Here is a 15,511-nt window from a genome sequence, read left to right on the forward strand (position 1 = left end):
GGTGTGCTACCAATGACCTTCTCTAGTAGCGCTGGGACAGGGATGGCGGAGCAACAAGAGGTGAGTGGGAGGTTGCCCTGCCTCTCTCCACTGGTTCCAGCTACTGACTGATTCTCCAAGTTATTGGCTGTCCTTCAGATATGGCTATTTTTCTTTGTCTTGCAGAATACTGTAATTGAAGGAGTATCCCACATTTGGAAAAACATCATTACAGTTTGGATTGGTTCATTATTCCAAGGTTGAGGATCTTCATAATCTCCCAAGAACTGGATTTTCACCCTAGTTTAGCAGCTTTGCTGCTCACTTAAATCCAGATGAATGAAGACCCCATTTGGAAAGGCGCCAGGTCAGCGATCCAGAGCTGATGCAGGTAGGCCATGGCTCCTTGGATAATGTTGGCGGCTGCATATCTCTGTGCTGCATTATGGTGCTGGCCAAGAGAGGCATGCTAGACACTTCTTCATACATAAATGTTTATGCTCACATTTCTGATTGTATGTAATGCAAATAAATCTGGATGAACTACAGCAGGCATAGAACATAGAAATCCATTTCAACCCAAGTGATGGGAAATGACATTTAAGTCTCTAAAATCCACTTTGCTGTATTAGCAACTACAGTGAATTTGAAGGACACCTGGTCCAGTTTTTTTTCCTAGTAATGAATCTCTGATAAATGACAAATACTTAAGGCTTATTGCATCTCCAGTTAACTTTCTGTACTTACTTTAGAATTCCTTCCTTATAACCACACTCTGGTGTGAGATTGAACATTGCATTAACCTAGTACTCTCCATTTGTTAGGGTGTGTCCCCCATTATATGGGCCCTTTCAATGCATAGTGGATCCAGCATGTCGTTTTTGCTGCCAAACTAATTGTATTGCAACATTGGAAATCATCTCTACGTAATTGGCTTTCCTTACCTCTGTAAGTTTTTGTCTCACTATCTTGTGTATTAATTCAGTTACTAGTCTTCAGTTCTTATCTTGGAATTCCAAGTCAATACAGATTCCTACTTGGAGACCTTTGGTTTGCCCCACGTGAAGCTTTTCCACCAATAAACTCTGGAGAAAATATATTTTTCTAAAAAAAAAAATTCAGGTAGTAATTATTGAAACATCTTTGCATATATTATAGGTATCTCAAGAGCAATCCCTTTGTGGGAGTGTTGGGCCTTTCCACAACATAAAGCATAACAATTGGTGTAGGATGTATTGCGAACAGGGAAGTATCTGATTTTTACCCTGATGTTTACAGGTATGTTAGGAGAAAATGTCTATTCCAGTTGAGCAATTGAACAACTAGTGAACGTCTTAGGAAAATGAACATCTGGCTAATTCTAACCATCCTCCTTCATACAAGATTTTTCAAATTGCATGTAGGCCTAGTTGACAAATGCGGAAGGATGATATGGTAGAGCACTGAGACGGCAGAATGGACTTCCTCACTTTGGACTGCAAGTGGTGGATTCTGTGCTGGCTGTTCTTGTTTTCTGTTTGCCAGGAATTTTAACCTTGATGAGGATTCTAAAATGGACCTTCCATCTGCAGGTTGAAGTGACGCAGTTTGTTTGACCATCTTAGTCTTCTGCTGTCTCATTATTTGGCATGTGTGTATCAGGCCTAAATCTTACGCTTCTATTTGTTAGTATAGAGGTACTTCACTGTCACCAATCCCTGAAGACTGTTTCTTGCCCAAGGCAGAGAAATGCGGACATACTGTGGGTGCAGGTCTCTTGATCTCAACCCTCTGGCTGCAGGGTTTTTACCCAAAACTCACTCCTTCTCAGTCACATTGTTCAAGCATCTAGGTATGTGGAAGTGGTTTTTAATAAAAGTATGTAACATACTTTTTTTATTTCTGGAGGCACACATACCAACAAATAAAGGAAAAAGGAGAAGGAACCAAAAGATAGAATTATTTAATTTTGCTGCTAATACACTGATATAAGTTCGCAAAGTCAGCATGAAAACAAAGTTAAGTTTTAAATTAGCATATACAGTACTGTTTTCTGGATGTTAAAATGCATTTCCAGGACTCCCTAATCTTGTGAACCTCTAGGCACCTCAGAATTTTTAACAATAGTAGTGGGCACTGCTATAGTAACTGCCATGGGAATGAAGCTAATAAAAAAAAATGTTGGCAAGTTCCAAGTAAAATATTGTCCAATGTCGGAGACAACTGTTCCTAAAGGGATACTCTGCAAATGCTAAGACAATACTTCCTGGGCTTTTCTTGGGCACATCCTGTATTATTGACGTGAAGGAAAGCTGGGGTTGGCTCTCTGCTTTGGAGAAGAAAGAAACATGCATTGGGAAGCATGTTGGGTGGGTGTGATGCTCCCCATGGGCACCATGTTGGAGATCACTGAGCATTTCTCCCACGAATTGTGGTTTCTGATCCACTTTTCAAAGAATGCTGTGGAAGAGAACATTCTGCTTTAGGAGCGCTAGCCAATCAGGTCTGGAAACCAGGGTTTTGTGTTGATTGCAGATGTGGGCCAGCCAGTGGGAAAGTTTAGCCTAGAAGCTGGTCTTTCCAGGGTGTTAATTTAAGCAAATTGAAAGAGAACAGCATCAGGCAGGTGTATTTTTTTAGCTCCACACTTACCTTAGTGGTTTGAAGGGCTGGTAACACGGTTGCCTAAGACACATTTGTAGCTTCTTGGAATGTAAACTATCTGATGTGCTCAGTCTGGGGATAGTTTATAGATATCCAGTATATAAAAAATGTATTCCTTAAAAAGGATCTGTGCCACAGGAACAATATGAAATTCAGCTCTAAAAAGTGAAATTAAGCCATTTATATATATTTGAAACCTACATGCATCTAAGCTTGGTCGCTTAATAACTGTTGACATCATTCTTGCAGGGCATGCAGGTGTATCTGCCAGCATGATGAAGAAAAGAGCCTCCCACAAGTAAGTGACTTTCCACTTCTTAAAAGCAGTGCTCTGCAGCTTTTATGTGAGGTCTCTGACTAATGATGAAACTAAACACTTATTCCAAATCAGGAGATATTAATAGAGGTTTGTATATATTCTAGGCAGAGGGCAAAGTGTCATTCTAACTAGAATCTTGGCCCAAGCCACAGTACCCAGTTAAAACAGAAACAGTTTTGGAGGATTCAATATCTGATGCTTTCATAGGGGCCCATTCTGGAAGGCTATAACTTACTTCAGGATGTCCCCATCTTTCATATCTTATATTCTAATAGTCCCCATCTTTCATACTTTTTATTCGACCAAATCTTTGGATACTTAAATCCAGTGACTGGGGCTGTGAACAGGCAAGACAGATCTTTCTTCAAACCTGAAAAGGGCCCCAGGTTTGTAGAAAAATGTGAAAACTAAAAAAAAAAGATTGGGGAGTTTTAAAAAAATGAAAGTGATAAAGGGAGTACCTGTAGCTTTAAGCAATGGATTCCTTCAGAGGCTGTTGCTAGGCAACCACAGATTCCAGGCTTCAGTTTCTGTCAGTAAAAGGCAGGGGGAGCGGACATGGTACTTCCCAGGCCTATTTCGGCCTTTGAGGGAGGACTCATTGGGGCTAGAGTGACTAGGGTTGCCATCTCCAGGGACAATTCTAGAAATTTTGTGGTAGAGTCTGAGGAGGGCAGGATTTGGGAAGGGGAGAGGCTTCAGCTGGATATAATGCCATAGAGTCTACTCTCCAAAGCAGCCATTTTCTCCAGTGGATTGATCTCTGTCATCTGGAGATCAGTTATTATTCCGGGTGCTCTTGAGCCCTCACCTGGAGGTTGGCAATGCCAGTTTCCCTGGAGGAAGTGGCTGCTTTGGAGCGTGGACTCTATTGCATTATAACCTGCTGAGGTTGCTTCCCTCCCCAAACCTCTTTGGAGGGTGGGCTCTATGGCATTATAACCTGCTGAGATTGCTTCTCTCCCCAAACCTCTCTCCCCCAAGACTCCACCCCCAAATCTCCAGGAATTTGCCAACCTGCAGCTGGCGACCCTAAAGGGGACTGATCTCTGTAGTTGGGAGATCTGTTGTGATTCCAGGAGAGCCATTGCTGCTGGAGGGGGGCAGGTGGGTATCTGGGAGCTTGTTGGGGGAGCAGAAAGAGAGAAATGGCAGGAATGGAGGAGAGAGAGAGTAAGATAAAGGATGGCAGGAGGGAGAAAATGAGAGACTGAGAAGTAGGGGGAGAGGAGAGGAAGCAAAGGTGGGGGGAATGGGATAGCTGCTCCGACAAGTTTCTGGCAAGTCCCCACTTGTTTGTAAGTGTTTGTGAAGACATATCCCTCATGTATATTGACTGTGTAAGGTAACATTATGAGAAAACCTGCCTAGTTTTGTGGTGTTCCATTGTAAAGCATATGTTAGAATAGTTTAGTGCTGTATTTAAGGTATATGGCTTTATTTATAAATGCAGGAAGCATCGAAACAACATGGGACCAAGCAAACCCATTTCTCAACCCAGAAGAAATATTGTAGGCTGCAGAATACAGCATGGATGGAAAGAAGGGAGTGGACCTGTGACACAGTGGAAAGGCACGGTCCTAGATCAGGTTCCTGTAAATCCTTCCCTCTACCTTATTAAATATGATGGATTTGATTGTGTCTATGGACTAGAGCTGCACAAAGATGAGAGAGTTTCCGCACTTGAAGTTCTTCCAGACAGAGTTGGTAAGTGTCGTGATATAGGCTGTGGTTTAGTGGTCTAGGATCTAGAAGACACAGGTTCGAATCCTATTCTGTCATGGAAGCTTGCTGTGGGAGTTTGGGCCCATCACACACACTCAGACTAACCTATGGCATAGAGTTGTTGGAAAGATAAAATGGAGAAGACACTGATATAAGCCACCAGATCTCCATTGGGAAGAAAGGTGGGATATATATTAATAAAAATAGACTGTATGCACTGGTTTGTATCACTAAAGGTCAGAAAACTAGATTGGGAATACTGATCTGCAATATGAAATATGGAAGCTAATTACTTTAATCTGTGAATTTATATTATCATTCTGCAAACATGGCTCCAGAGCCCTTGAGGTGGCTGCCAGCGTGTTATAAACTATATTTAAAACATAAAATTACAAATATTTTAAAACCCTGTATGGCAGACTTCAGGGAGGATGCAGACATATGCTAGCAGCAGGGCCTACCTTGCAAATGCTGAGCCTCCCCCCCCCCCCCAAAAAAAAAAGGATTTTTACCAAGGTAGCCTGGTGGACTTTTTGGGAAGAGAATTTTACACAGTGTAGCAACCACTAAAAAGAAAGCTCTGCCTCTTGTCATCAATCTAGGTTCTAATACAGATGATACATTAGCCGGGGTGGGTGGAGAGAGAAATAGACGATGCTATCTTTGACCTTTAAATGTTTTTAGAAAATAGTGAGCGTTAGTCTTGCAGGGTTGATCCTCTGAAATTCAGTGATGTTCGTAGGTCAGTCCCTCCTTGTTACAGACATCTTAAAAATATAGACTGATTCATTGGATAAGAATTTCCTTTTATATAGCTAATTAGAAGTGTTTCTTTGGCCTTAAAAAATCATGTAGCCGTTTTAGTAACTTTATGACTTGAACTTGGCAGGAATGTAACCAAGGGATAAACCAAAAAAATTACAGTTTGGAATTTGTGGAAATATCCTTAATTTGCATTCTTTATGATGTTCTTAAGATGCACCAAGCAACTCTGATCAAATATTGATGTATTTTTTTCAGCTTCATCTCGAATCAGTGATGCCCACCTGGCAGACACAATGATTGGAAAAGCAGTGGAACATATGTTTGAGACAGAAGATGGCTCAAAAGATGAATGGAGGGGAATGGTGTTGGCTCGAGCACCTATAATGAACACATGGTTTTATATTACTTATGAGAAGGATCCTGTCTTGTACATGTACCAGCTCTTAGATGATTATAAAGAAGGAGACCTCCGCATTATGCCTGATTCCAGTAAGTTGACTTGAATTAATCTATGCAATCAGGTCTCTCTAAATGCTTGCATTTTGATGGGTTAGTGGAGAAATTTCAACACCAACATACTAAAATCTGTAATTATTAATCCAATTTATTGCTGCATTAGGTGTTCATATACTTTGTTTCCTACATATATGAAACTGAACAGAAAACATTCCCTAAAAGTCCCTAATTTGAACACAATGCTAAAGTTTCTGTAAGCAAAATGAAATTCCTAGAACATGTGGCATTCCCAAGTGTTTTTCAGCCTAGAATGGCCATTGAAATTATGTAGTTAATATGTAGTTAGGTTACTGGCTGCCTTATGTTGGGTAGAACTGGACAAATTTGCTGTGGTACATGCTTAATCATTTGGACAAGTGATATAATGCACTACCAGGTCAGTGGCTTTGATTCATAGAACATTGAGCACAGCTCAATGGGGAACAGATTTTGCCATCTCTCCTCTATTAGTGCACTTTTAGAAGATCAGATGATCTTCAGGAATTGTATGGTATGTGTAATGGGATAGGGGAATCATTCGCTTGAGAGTGTGCGATGCTAGCTGGAAATCTAACTGGGCTAAAATTTCTCACCAAAAAAGTATAGTATTAAACAGGTTGTGAACGGAACTGTAAGCAGACCTGGGAAGATTTTAAACAATCTGATCTAAATATATATTGCAACGCTTTGGGGAATACCTCTGTGAACTAGTAACATGCTAAATCTTGCTGATTTTGAAGTGATACCATACCATTGACTGTTGCTTGTGATTTGCAAGGGATTACTGGTCAGCCCTTGTAGGTGGTTGTGTCCTGTTCTTTAATTTTTTTGTCTGTTTTAACTTAAGCCAATATTGTTTCAGATGATTCACCTCCAGCAGAACGGGAACCAGGTGAAGTTGTGGATAGTCTAGTGGGGAAACAAGTGGAATATGCCAAAGAAGATGGCTCAAAAAGGACTGGCATGGTCATTCATCAAGTTGAAGCCAAACCCTCTGTCTATTTCATCAAATTTGATGATGATTTCCATATTTATGTCTATGATTTAGTGAAGACATCCTAGACACCACCATGCAAACTTTTGCCAAACTTGTGGAACTTCAGTGTAAAATTTGTAGACACAAAGACTTAACTGCTTTCTAGTTTCTTTGAAAGCTTAAATGTCCCTGCGAGCCCACAATCTCTGCCAGGAAAACTATTCCATTGTCAACTTTACAAATAGACTTATGTGAACATGATACAGTTTTGTGTAAGGGAACTCCTTTTCTTGACGGAAGTCTTCTGAAGGGGGTATGTGGATGAAGTTAGAGAAAACAGCAGCTGCAGATTCAAGCTGTGTAAAAGTGGCTCTAGCAATGTAATCATTATATCTGATTTTTGATTTTTTTTTAAACTGTAACTTTCCCTCAGCTTCTCACTTAGCTGTTCAACCATATGCAAGTGTAGCTTGATATTATGTTCCTTCCATGTATGTAACATTAAATTTTCTTGTCTGGCAGTCCTTGTTTCTGGGGGTTGGGCAATGACGACTATAAAATGTTATAAAGCAGTGTTAAGGAGTGCCTAACCTAATTAACATCAGTGTACTGTGATCAGCTTAACTGTTGAGCTACTATTATGTGAGAGTCTTATGCATTTTAGTTGGAGGAAAGTAGACCATAACATACATGTAAAACGATGAGAAAACAGATAGTTTCAAAAATAGCAGGGTTTTGAGATAATGCAAATTGTAGGAAACAGTCAATATATTTACAAGGATGCCTTCAATTCTAAATATAGAGATTTTTGTAATTTTTAGCAGAACCCAGGTGCTTTGTGCCATAGCAGACTAGTTAACATTAAAGAATGCAGCAGCTACTGGGTGTTTCAATATCAGAATTAGCAACTTGGATTCCTATGCGTGGACTTAAATGTGTTACATGTAAAGACAGATCTCATGAAAGTAGAGTCATTTTTGTATTAAAGAGAGAGACTTGCTGAGAAGGAAAATCATTTTGTTGCCTTCTACTTGATCTGCTGCATTCCTTCTCATTTTATTGCTGTTAGTTGAAGGCACTTTTTTCTGGCCTTTTTTCTTGGGGTGCATCCAGGCAAGACCTCCCACAACTCAAACCTGTTGTCACCTTTTGTGGTGTACATTGTATTTCTCAAGGTATGCTGTTAATGTGAACTTCATTTAAAAAAAACACTTAAGAGTTCTGCATGCTAATGGTGTACTATCCAACACAAGCTAGGCAGTCTCCATGATTCCATCATCTGCAGCCAGATTGTGTATGTAAATAAGCAGCCCACAAACACAATACTTTTTTTTTTCCATTTTGCAAGGTGGTGGCAGTTTCATGAGTAATCAGTGGAAAGATATCAGAACAGCAACAAAGTTGTCAAGTTGCCTTGAGGCTGGGCATTGCAGTAGTTAGAACTGTGTACAGAAGTATATGTGAAACCAACACCACTGCTTGTGTATATACAGTTTTTCTTAGGAAGGGCGAGAAGTGTTGCTGATTACCTTTCAGAGGTCCAAATTACCTCTAGTTGTGGGTATGCATTACTGAAAACTCAGTGTGGTTTAAGCCCTCATTTCTTTTTTACCTGTCTTCAAATTTTAGCCTTAAGGCTTGTGCCTCTTGGTCTTTAATGGTAACAAATATACATCACCTAAATACAGTATCTTAAAATTTATTGTCCATTGCTACTGTTGCATTCTGTCCAGTATTTCATCATGGGCAACCAAAGGCAGACTATTGTCCTTTTCATGAAGAGCTTCTCAATGCAGTCCTTAGGCCCTAAACATAAATGTTTCTTGTGTTCTTGAACAAAGTGAGCAGATTTGCAACCCAGTGTGTTTTTTTTTTCATCCTGCAGATCTGTATGTTTTCTATTGACTCTTTAGAGTCCTGCATGTAAATCTCAAAACTGAGCCTGGCTCCATGAGCCCAAGTTGATATTTGTGGCACAAGAATGAGTGGGTGTATTGAAACATACACATGAATTGTGGGCTACACAAATACAAAATCCAAGGTATGTCTTGAGATATTTGCTGAGGATTTAGTAGACCGAAAATTTTACATTCGAAGGGCTTGCAATTGAGGATTTTCTGCAAGCCGCTGGGATACACCACATTCTGCCAGTTTAGAGTGTAATCTATATTCTGTATAAATTTTATGGTTTTTTAAGTGTCCACATTGTCTGCTTTTTTGATAGCTTAGACCACCTTTTTTTGAGGCTTGAGACTAATTCTACTCCCTGCCCATCTGCTTTGGGCTTTGTTTTAGGCTCATGTTTCAGATCTGCATGCAGTGCTTGTTACCCTGGTAACTAAATGTTGGTTCCTTGTTCTAGGGGTTCAACATGATTTTCCAAGTTATCACGGGGCTTGTGGTGGCACAAGCTATGGATCTGTGTATAAAAGTTACTGGCCTTTCTCTCAATTTACCTGCTGTAGTATTGTATATTGTGTGTTTTGCGTGATGTCAGGCTGCCCTGTAAAATTTTAAGAGAAACTTAAATGCAGATCATCCTTTTTTGCATGCTTAGAAGGTAGAATGTTTAATGTAACAAACTTTAAAGTTGCATGTTAAAAATGTTTAGGTTTTTAGTTTTTTTTATTTTGTGTTTTTTGTGAATTTGCTTATTGTGCTGTTTTTTAATGGTGGTTAGTAGGATTAAATGCACTGGTGAGGCAAACATAGTGCCAACAGGAGGTAACTTTCCAGGTGTATGTGTCATGCAGCATTTGAAGGGACCATGTACTCTGTTCGAAATTAAAATAAAATCAATTTAATTAAATGCTATCCTTTTTTGTGCCAAATACTACAATATGTTGAAGTAGACTCATATTAGAACTTCCCCCCAAACAATAACGGGATAAGCGTTTGTGGTGGCTTCTTAGCCTTCTTAAATTGATACATTTTATAAATAAAGGCTTCTCCAAATACACACTAATTGCAACCATTTCAAAGAAACCCCCAAAAAACTTCATTTGTTTGTGGTTCCTTGGAAATGCTGCTTTTTTTTTAAATTTTACATCATTAGTGCAATTTGGATGGTTCTTGGTATGTGTATAGTTCAAAGGTCTTCGTGTTCACATTTTAAAATTAGGTAAATTCACCTCTAGAGCTTGGTTTCATTTTTTTTTATTTTTTAACAATGTAGACAGTTCCCTGTTCTCTGCATTTAGAAGTATAAACACTTTAAATCTGTTACTTAATTCTGTAAGTAATTTTTATAATTATGATGTAACTCTATCCTTAAAACATTTAAAATAAACCCTTTATGTGCAACTTATGACTGTAAACCTTATTCTCATAGGGTAACTGTAGTAAATATGTTCAAAACAGAAGATGAATTCTTTCAATTTCATTTTTAATAGTGAGCCATTTATGCTGAGATATAGTTTTGTCTCTTAAGTGGCTATGCTTATTGGGCAATTTTTGCCAAGTATGATGATAAAGAGATCCACTTAGATTGGATAAAATTTGTTAGTAAAACATAGCATAGTACTTGCTCACAAAGCACAGTTTAAGGAAGCAACTAAAGTACTATGAAGCAGTGTGAACACTATTTTAATACATTTAGTTCAGAGATAGTGAACACTATTTTAATGTACTTCAGAGATAGTGGTCTTGGTAAGTTTTTGTCAATAGTATACAAATTCAAATAATCCAAATTAAAGCAGATGTTGCACGTTCAGTTTGCAGGTTAAATGGGATAACACTTTGTGGTACATCAAAGGTTCAAAACTCCTGAGGAGGAGGTACCCCACTTCCTTTTTAAAGCTATTAGACTTCTTGATGGGCAGGTTAGCCTGGGTACACACTTTGAAAAGAGCATGGTTGATTTCAGGCACTTCTTAGCAAGAAAATATCCTCAACATGGGTGTCAGTGAAGCTGAGATTTAATCCCAATGTTCTACAGAGCTTGGTGTCTGTGCAGGGAGGGGTGGGGCGGAGCAAGGATTGAGACGTACAACCTTTGGTCAAAGATTGTTAGATTCAGAGTCCAGAAATGTTACCCTTATTATAATCTTACTCTGTTTCTTATAACCAAGCTACCAGGACTTACATTTTACAGATTGGACATGGCCACATTCCCCAGTGGCTCATTTTGACAATGTGGCAAGCCTACCATTTTCTGAGCTATTAAGAGTTGTGAGAGTTCTGTCAGGGCTATTTACACATTAGCCACTTGATGTACATTTGCCAAGGCCAGCTTCATGCCATACATTATGTAGCCCGAACCAGGCCACAAATACAAAATCATAATACGGTACCCCCCTCAAAAAAGCCACTTGGTAATAGCCTCTTGTGACTTATTAAAAGCTACAACTGACATGCCTAAAATTCTAAACTGTCTACCTTGGGTGTCTAATGTTGGCAGTGTTTAGAACAAACAGGTATATTACAGAAGGATCAATTTAACACTTCAGTTGACACTGCCAATACCATTATCCAGGATTATAAGGTGATATGACTTGACTTTCAGGATCAGACTGTTGACATGCTCAGGGTTAATATTCAGTACAGATATGTTGCTAAGATCCTAGCTGTTTTCTGATTCCAGAAGGTACTTCTGCCAGCTGAAGAGATTTTTGCCAATTACTCTTCCTGGTATGGATTCTCACTTGGCCCTCTTAGTGGTACGATTTCAGGGGAGGTGTAGGAGGCTGCAATGGGAGAAGAAAGGTGAAGAGTTTTGTAAGTGCCTGCTTTGGTTGTACTGAACAGGATCCAACTCTGGTATTTTGAAACTCAATTCTCTCTGGCCTTGACTAGCCCAAATAAGCAGAAAAGATGTTTGAGACTCCATGACATGGGTATTAAGTGTTTCCTCCTGTAACGCATGCATACACCCTCTTTCTAGAACATTTGTTCACGGTGGTTTTCAGTAATTCAATCATTCAATTAAAAAGACATACAAACCTTGAACAAAACTAATTAGTACAATATAAAATACCAGATAAAACCAGTCCCAACATCTACTTTTAAAAATCTGCCTAAAATGAGACTTTCCTAACTTACAGCATTTATAATTTTCCTTCATAAATTAACTCAGCTCAGGTTAAACAACTGAAGAAGTGAGCTGTGGCTCGTGAAAACTCATACCCTGCCAGAAGTTTTGTTAGTCTTTACAGTAGTACTAGACTCCTTTTCTACTGGTTAAAATTGTCAATTGCACCAAAATTGCTTCCTTTCTTTAATGATTACGTGATGGATCCTGTTAAGTTTCCCTGCATAGGGAGCATGTACAGAGCTTCTCCTTAAATTATGCACATTTAGCACACTGGTTCTAATGTCAAATTACTGTTTCACTTAGCATTGATTTCTTGATTAAAGAAACTCATTCTAGGATCACAGGAGAATCTTTCATTCAATGGATTTTTCTGTTGGCTGCCTTCGCCATTGATTTCCTTTTACCTAACACAATTTGATAACATGTTTCTGTAACACTTTAAAATGGAGATTCTTACATCAAAGGCAGCCTTCTAAATTTTTGCTTTCTGAAGATATGGATTTTTTCCTGTTAAGTGGATATTTGCAAAAATGGGCATAAATCTTATTTGCTCTGGAGGAGTGGAACGAATATACAGCAAAAATAATGTTCTCGTAAGCGCTGATAATACAGTTCTTACAATTGATTCTCAGTAGTAACTAAAGTGGTTTCAGTTTGGAAAGATTTTAATTCTGGGTTCACCTTTTCACATGAGTATACCAAAATTGTGTGTATCTGCAATGTTCCAAGCCGTGCTTTTGTCTGTCAGTGCAGAACAAAACTACCCAATTCCCTGTTAGGCACTGTGATACAATGCAGAGCCATAGTCACGGAATTTCTTTTGACTCCCACAATAGCAGAAAGTAACGGATGCAAGTCATACATCCTCCAGTGAGTTCTCCTCCCTCCTCCATTTAGATGTGTGAAAGGACAGCCTATGAGCAACAGGATGAAATAGACTGAGTATAAGATGTGCTGCATGAACATAAGGCTGTGTATCTGCAGAAAATATATTTTGCTTTATCACTCTTGTTCTTGTAATAATTATGCATACTGCAGAAAGGTCATTAAAGGCAAAAAGAGGAGCTCCATCCCTAGATTCAGAAATGCTGGCATTTACACCTGAATGAAACGGCAACACTTCAGCTACCTCACAATCTAAAAGTACATGGTTTCTTTTTATCGAATTAAATTCATACTCCAATTTGTGTTTTAAGGAACAAGGCAATGTGTGGAGGGGTATCCTGCTTTGTCATCCAATTCTGTCTGGTAAATTAAACTGACAGATAGTGACTGCCTGGAGGCTTGTCCAGTGAGTTCTGATTGAGCTGAGATGTGTCCAGCACTCAAGCCACTGCATCTAGCTTTCTTCCTGAATTTATACTTAAAATAGACTAAATCAGCCATGGCAAATTTTCCTTGGCTCTAGGAGTCAGGCTCCATTAAGTACAGTATCTTCTAATTATGGCTACCACAAAACTTAATCCTAACCTGTTCTCGGCATGTTGTTATTTTATTAAAGTTGGGACAAAAGTGTAACGTATAAATAAACATAGGGCTAGCTCTGGTGATTATCACAACAAAAATCTAACCCCTAACACTAGCCTAACTTCTTCCCTGTTTCTGATAATTCTATTATTGCTTTAAAAGCTCCATTTAACTGAATCTTGGTGCCAGTAGAGAAAGCAACTGGTTAAGAAATGGATTCATCTACCACCACTGGATGGTGTAAAGTTAAACTATAAGCAAGCAACGATAAGAACTTAATGCTCATGTATTTTATGCCATACAACAAAACGTATTCTGATGTGAAATGATAAATAAGCTTTGTATTTCTCACTGAGAGATGCTTAAATAACTGCTAAAAATAATACCAGGGTGCCACAGTGAAATTCTTATGTGCCATGGGGACCTGGGATGTGATACGTGCTGGTCTAAATGATGTAGTGTGATCAAGCAGACTTGGATCTAGTGTATCTGTCTGCCGGTATGGGTTACTCAGATGTAGCTTCTGTTACATTTTTATAGTCTTAGAAAGTTTTGGTTACTTATCTGTAGGAATGATGTGGTTTGCCCTCTGTGCCTAGCCAAGTACAATCTTGCTCTCCCCACCCCCCACCCCCAACCACATACAGCTTTTAAAATCACAATGTCAACCGACTGCACAATAGAAACTTTATCTAGTCAAAATATAAATGGGGTGTTTGGGAGCCTGGAAATACTTTTCTGATGTGTTTAACAGCTGACATTTGGCAGCAGCTCTGCAATGTTTACCAGCTTTCCAATAAGCAATATCACCTCGGTCTCAAGCTAAAGCTAATTTGCTCCCTTGAGAAAAGATCAGGAACTCTGTATAAATAGCGGCATGATGATAAATCTCAGGGAGGCTTACAGAACTAAGTCCACCCTCCCCTCCCCAGGCCTTTAAAGAAACAGTATAGGTGCAGGCAATGTTTGCCATGAACGAAACAGCTGTATCTATGAAATGTATTAACCTGCTTCAGATTTTCCTCTGTAAACTCTTAGCACTGTCAAAGAGCATGCAAAACTTCTAGAAAACTGCATGCTTCCTGGCTAAGTCTATCAAGGCCACCAGGTGTAACAGGAATTTCGCAAAGCACTGCCTCCAAATTTGTAACAGTCCTTTCTACATGCTTACCTGTTACAGAAGTGTCACGCCAACCTGAGCTTTAATTTAAATTACTCAAAAAAGGAGTTTGTCTCCTGTAAACTGTAACACATCAAAAGATGAAAAATGGGCAATAGCCAATAGAAATAATCGTTAAGGTAAGGTAAACTTGAAATAATCAAGATAGCATGTTTATAATATCTTGTGCACAAGTTTAATAAAAAGAAAGACTATACTACAAAGGCACAAAATGTCCAGAGAGAGAAATCCTTTTAAGTTAGTACAGTATAAGAGATCTGCAGTTCCACAAAACACTGTGAAAACCTACCTGCAAAATGACTGATGTATTGTTTGTGGAAACAGGTAAAAGTCTTCATTAGAAGCCAAATTAAAGTGAGCCTCTACATAATCCCTCCTCATGGTATAATATGAGTACAGGCAAAAAGCATCCCCAAAGTTTCTCAGTGGTGCTAGAAGTCATGGCACACTTTTCTTTGTTCAAGACTGTTTACAAAAACTAATGGAATCAAGAATGGATGACTAGATCACATGCTTTCACCTCTCCCCCAGGTCTGTTCCTCCTTAAATGTAGATATATCTAGGCTTAAAGTTAATATGGTGCTCCCCATGGTTAACACTATCCTTCTCTTCCCCCCCCCCCCCAATCAAGTCACATCTGACTTATGGAGACCCTTGCTGGGGTTTTCAAGGCAAGAGACGTTGAGAGGTGGTTTGCCATTGTCTACCTCTGCATCATGACCCTGGTATTCCTTGGAGGTCTCCCATCCAAATACTTGCCATGGTCACCTCTGCTTAGCTTCTGAGATCTGAAGAGCAGCCTAGCCTGGGCTATCCAGGTCAGGGATATCCTACAGGATTTGAAACCAGCATTGATTTAAAATTCCAGTTAAGATTTACTGAAGCATAAACAAAATTGTCTTCATCAGAGAGTGAAAGACACTTGCTAGA

At 39.2% G+C, this 15,511-nt stretch overlaps 1 protein-coding gene across 2 annotated transcripts; it reads left to right on the plus strand.

The window, feature by feature from the left end:
• The first annotated feature begins 217 nt into the window (after positions 1-217).
• SPIN1 (spindlin 1) lies at positions 218-7,622 on the plus strand. 2 transcript variants are annotated; one of them, XM_056848531.1, is made up of 6 exons: positions 229-370; positions 804-927; positions 2,872-2,920; positions 4,395-4,648; positions 5,687-5,920; positions 6,789-7,622. In XM_056848531.1, the coding sequence occupies exons 3-6, from the start codon at positions 2,895-2,897 to the stop codon at positions 6,986-6,988; spliced, it is 714 nt and encodes a 237-aa protein (XP_056704509.1). In that variant the 5' UTR covers positions 229-370; positions 804-927; positions 2,872-2,894; the 3' UTR covers positions 6,989-7,622. The 2 variants fall into 2 exon arrangements, with proteins under 2 accessions (XP_056704508.1, XP_056704509.1); XM_056848530.1 differs by lacking the exon at positions 804-927 and having other exon boundaries at positions 218-370.
• Positions 7,623-15,511: the final 7,889 nt, after the last annotated feature.

This window comes from Euleptes europaea, chromosome 4 (assembly GCF_029931775.1).
Source record: "Euleptes europaea isolate rEulEur1 chromosome 4, rEulEur1.hap1, whole genome shotgun sequence".
In the NCBI taxonomy this organism is placed as follows: domain Eukaryota; kingdom Metazoa; phylum Chordata; class Lepidosauria; order Squamata; family Sphaerodactylidae; genus Euleptes; species Euleptes europaea.

Coding starts and splice junctions, on each gene's coding strand:
- SPIN1 (XM_056848530.1), top strand. CDS start 319: ATGAAGACCCCATTTGGAAAGGCGCCAGGTCAGCGATCCAGAGCTGAT. Junction 2,921..4,394: donor AAGAAAAGAGCCTCCCACAA/GTAAGTGACTTT, acceptor TTATAAATGCAG/GAAGCATCGAAACAACATGG. Junction 5,921..6,788: donor CCGCATTATGCCTGATTCCA/GTAAGTTGACTT, acceptor ATATTGTTTCAG/ATGATTCACCTCCAGCAGAA.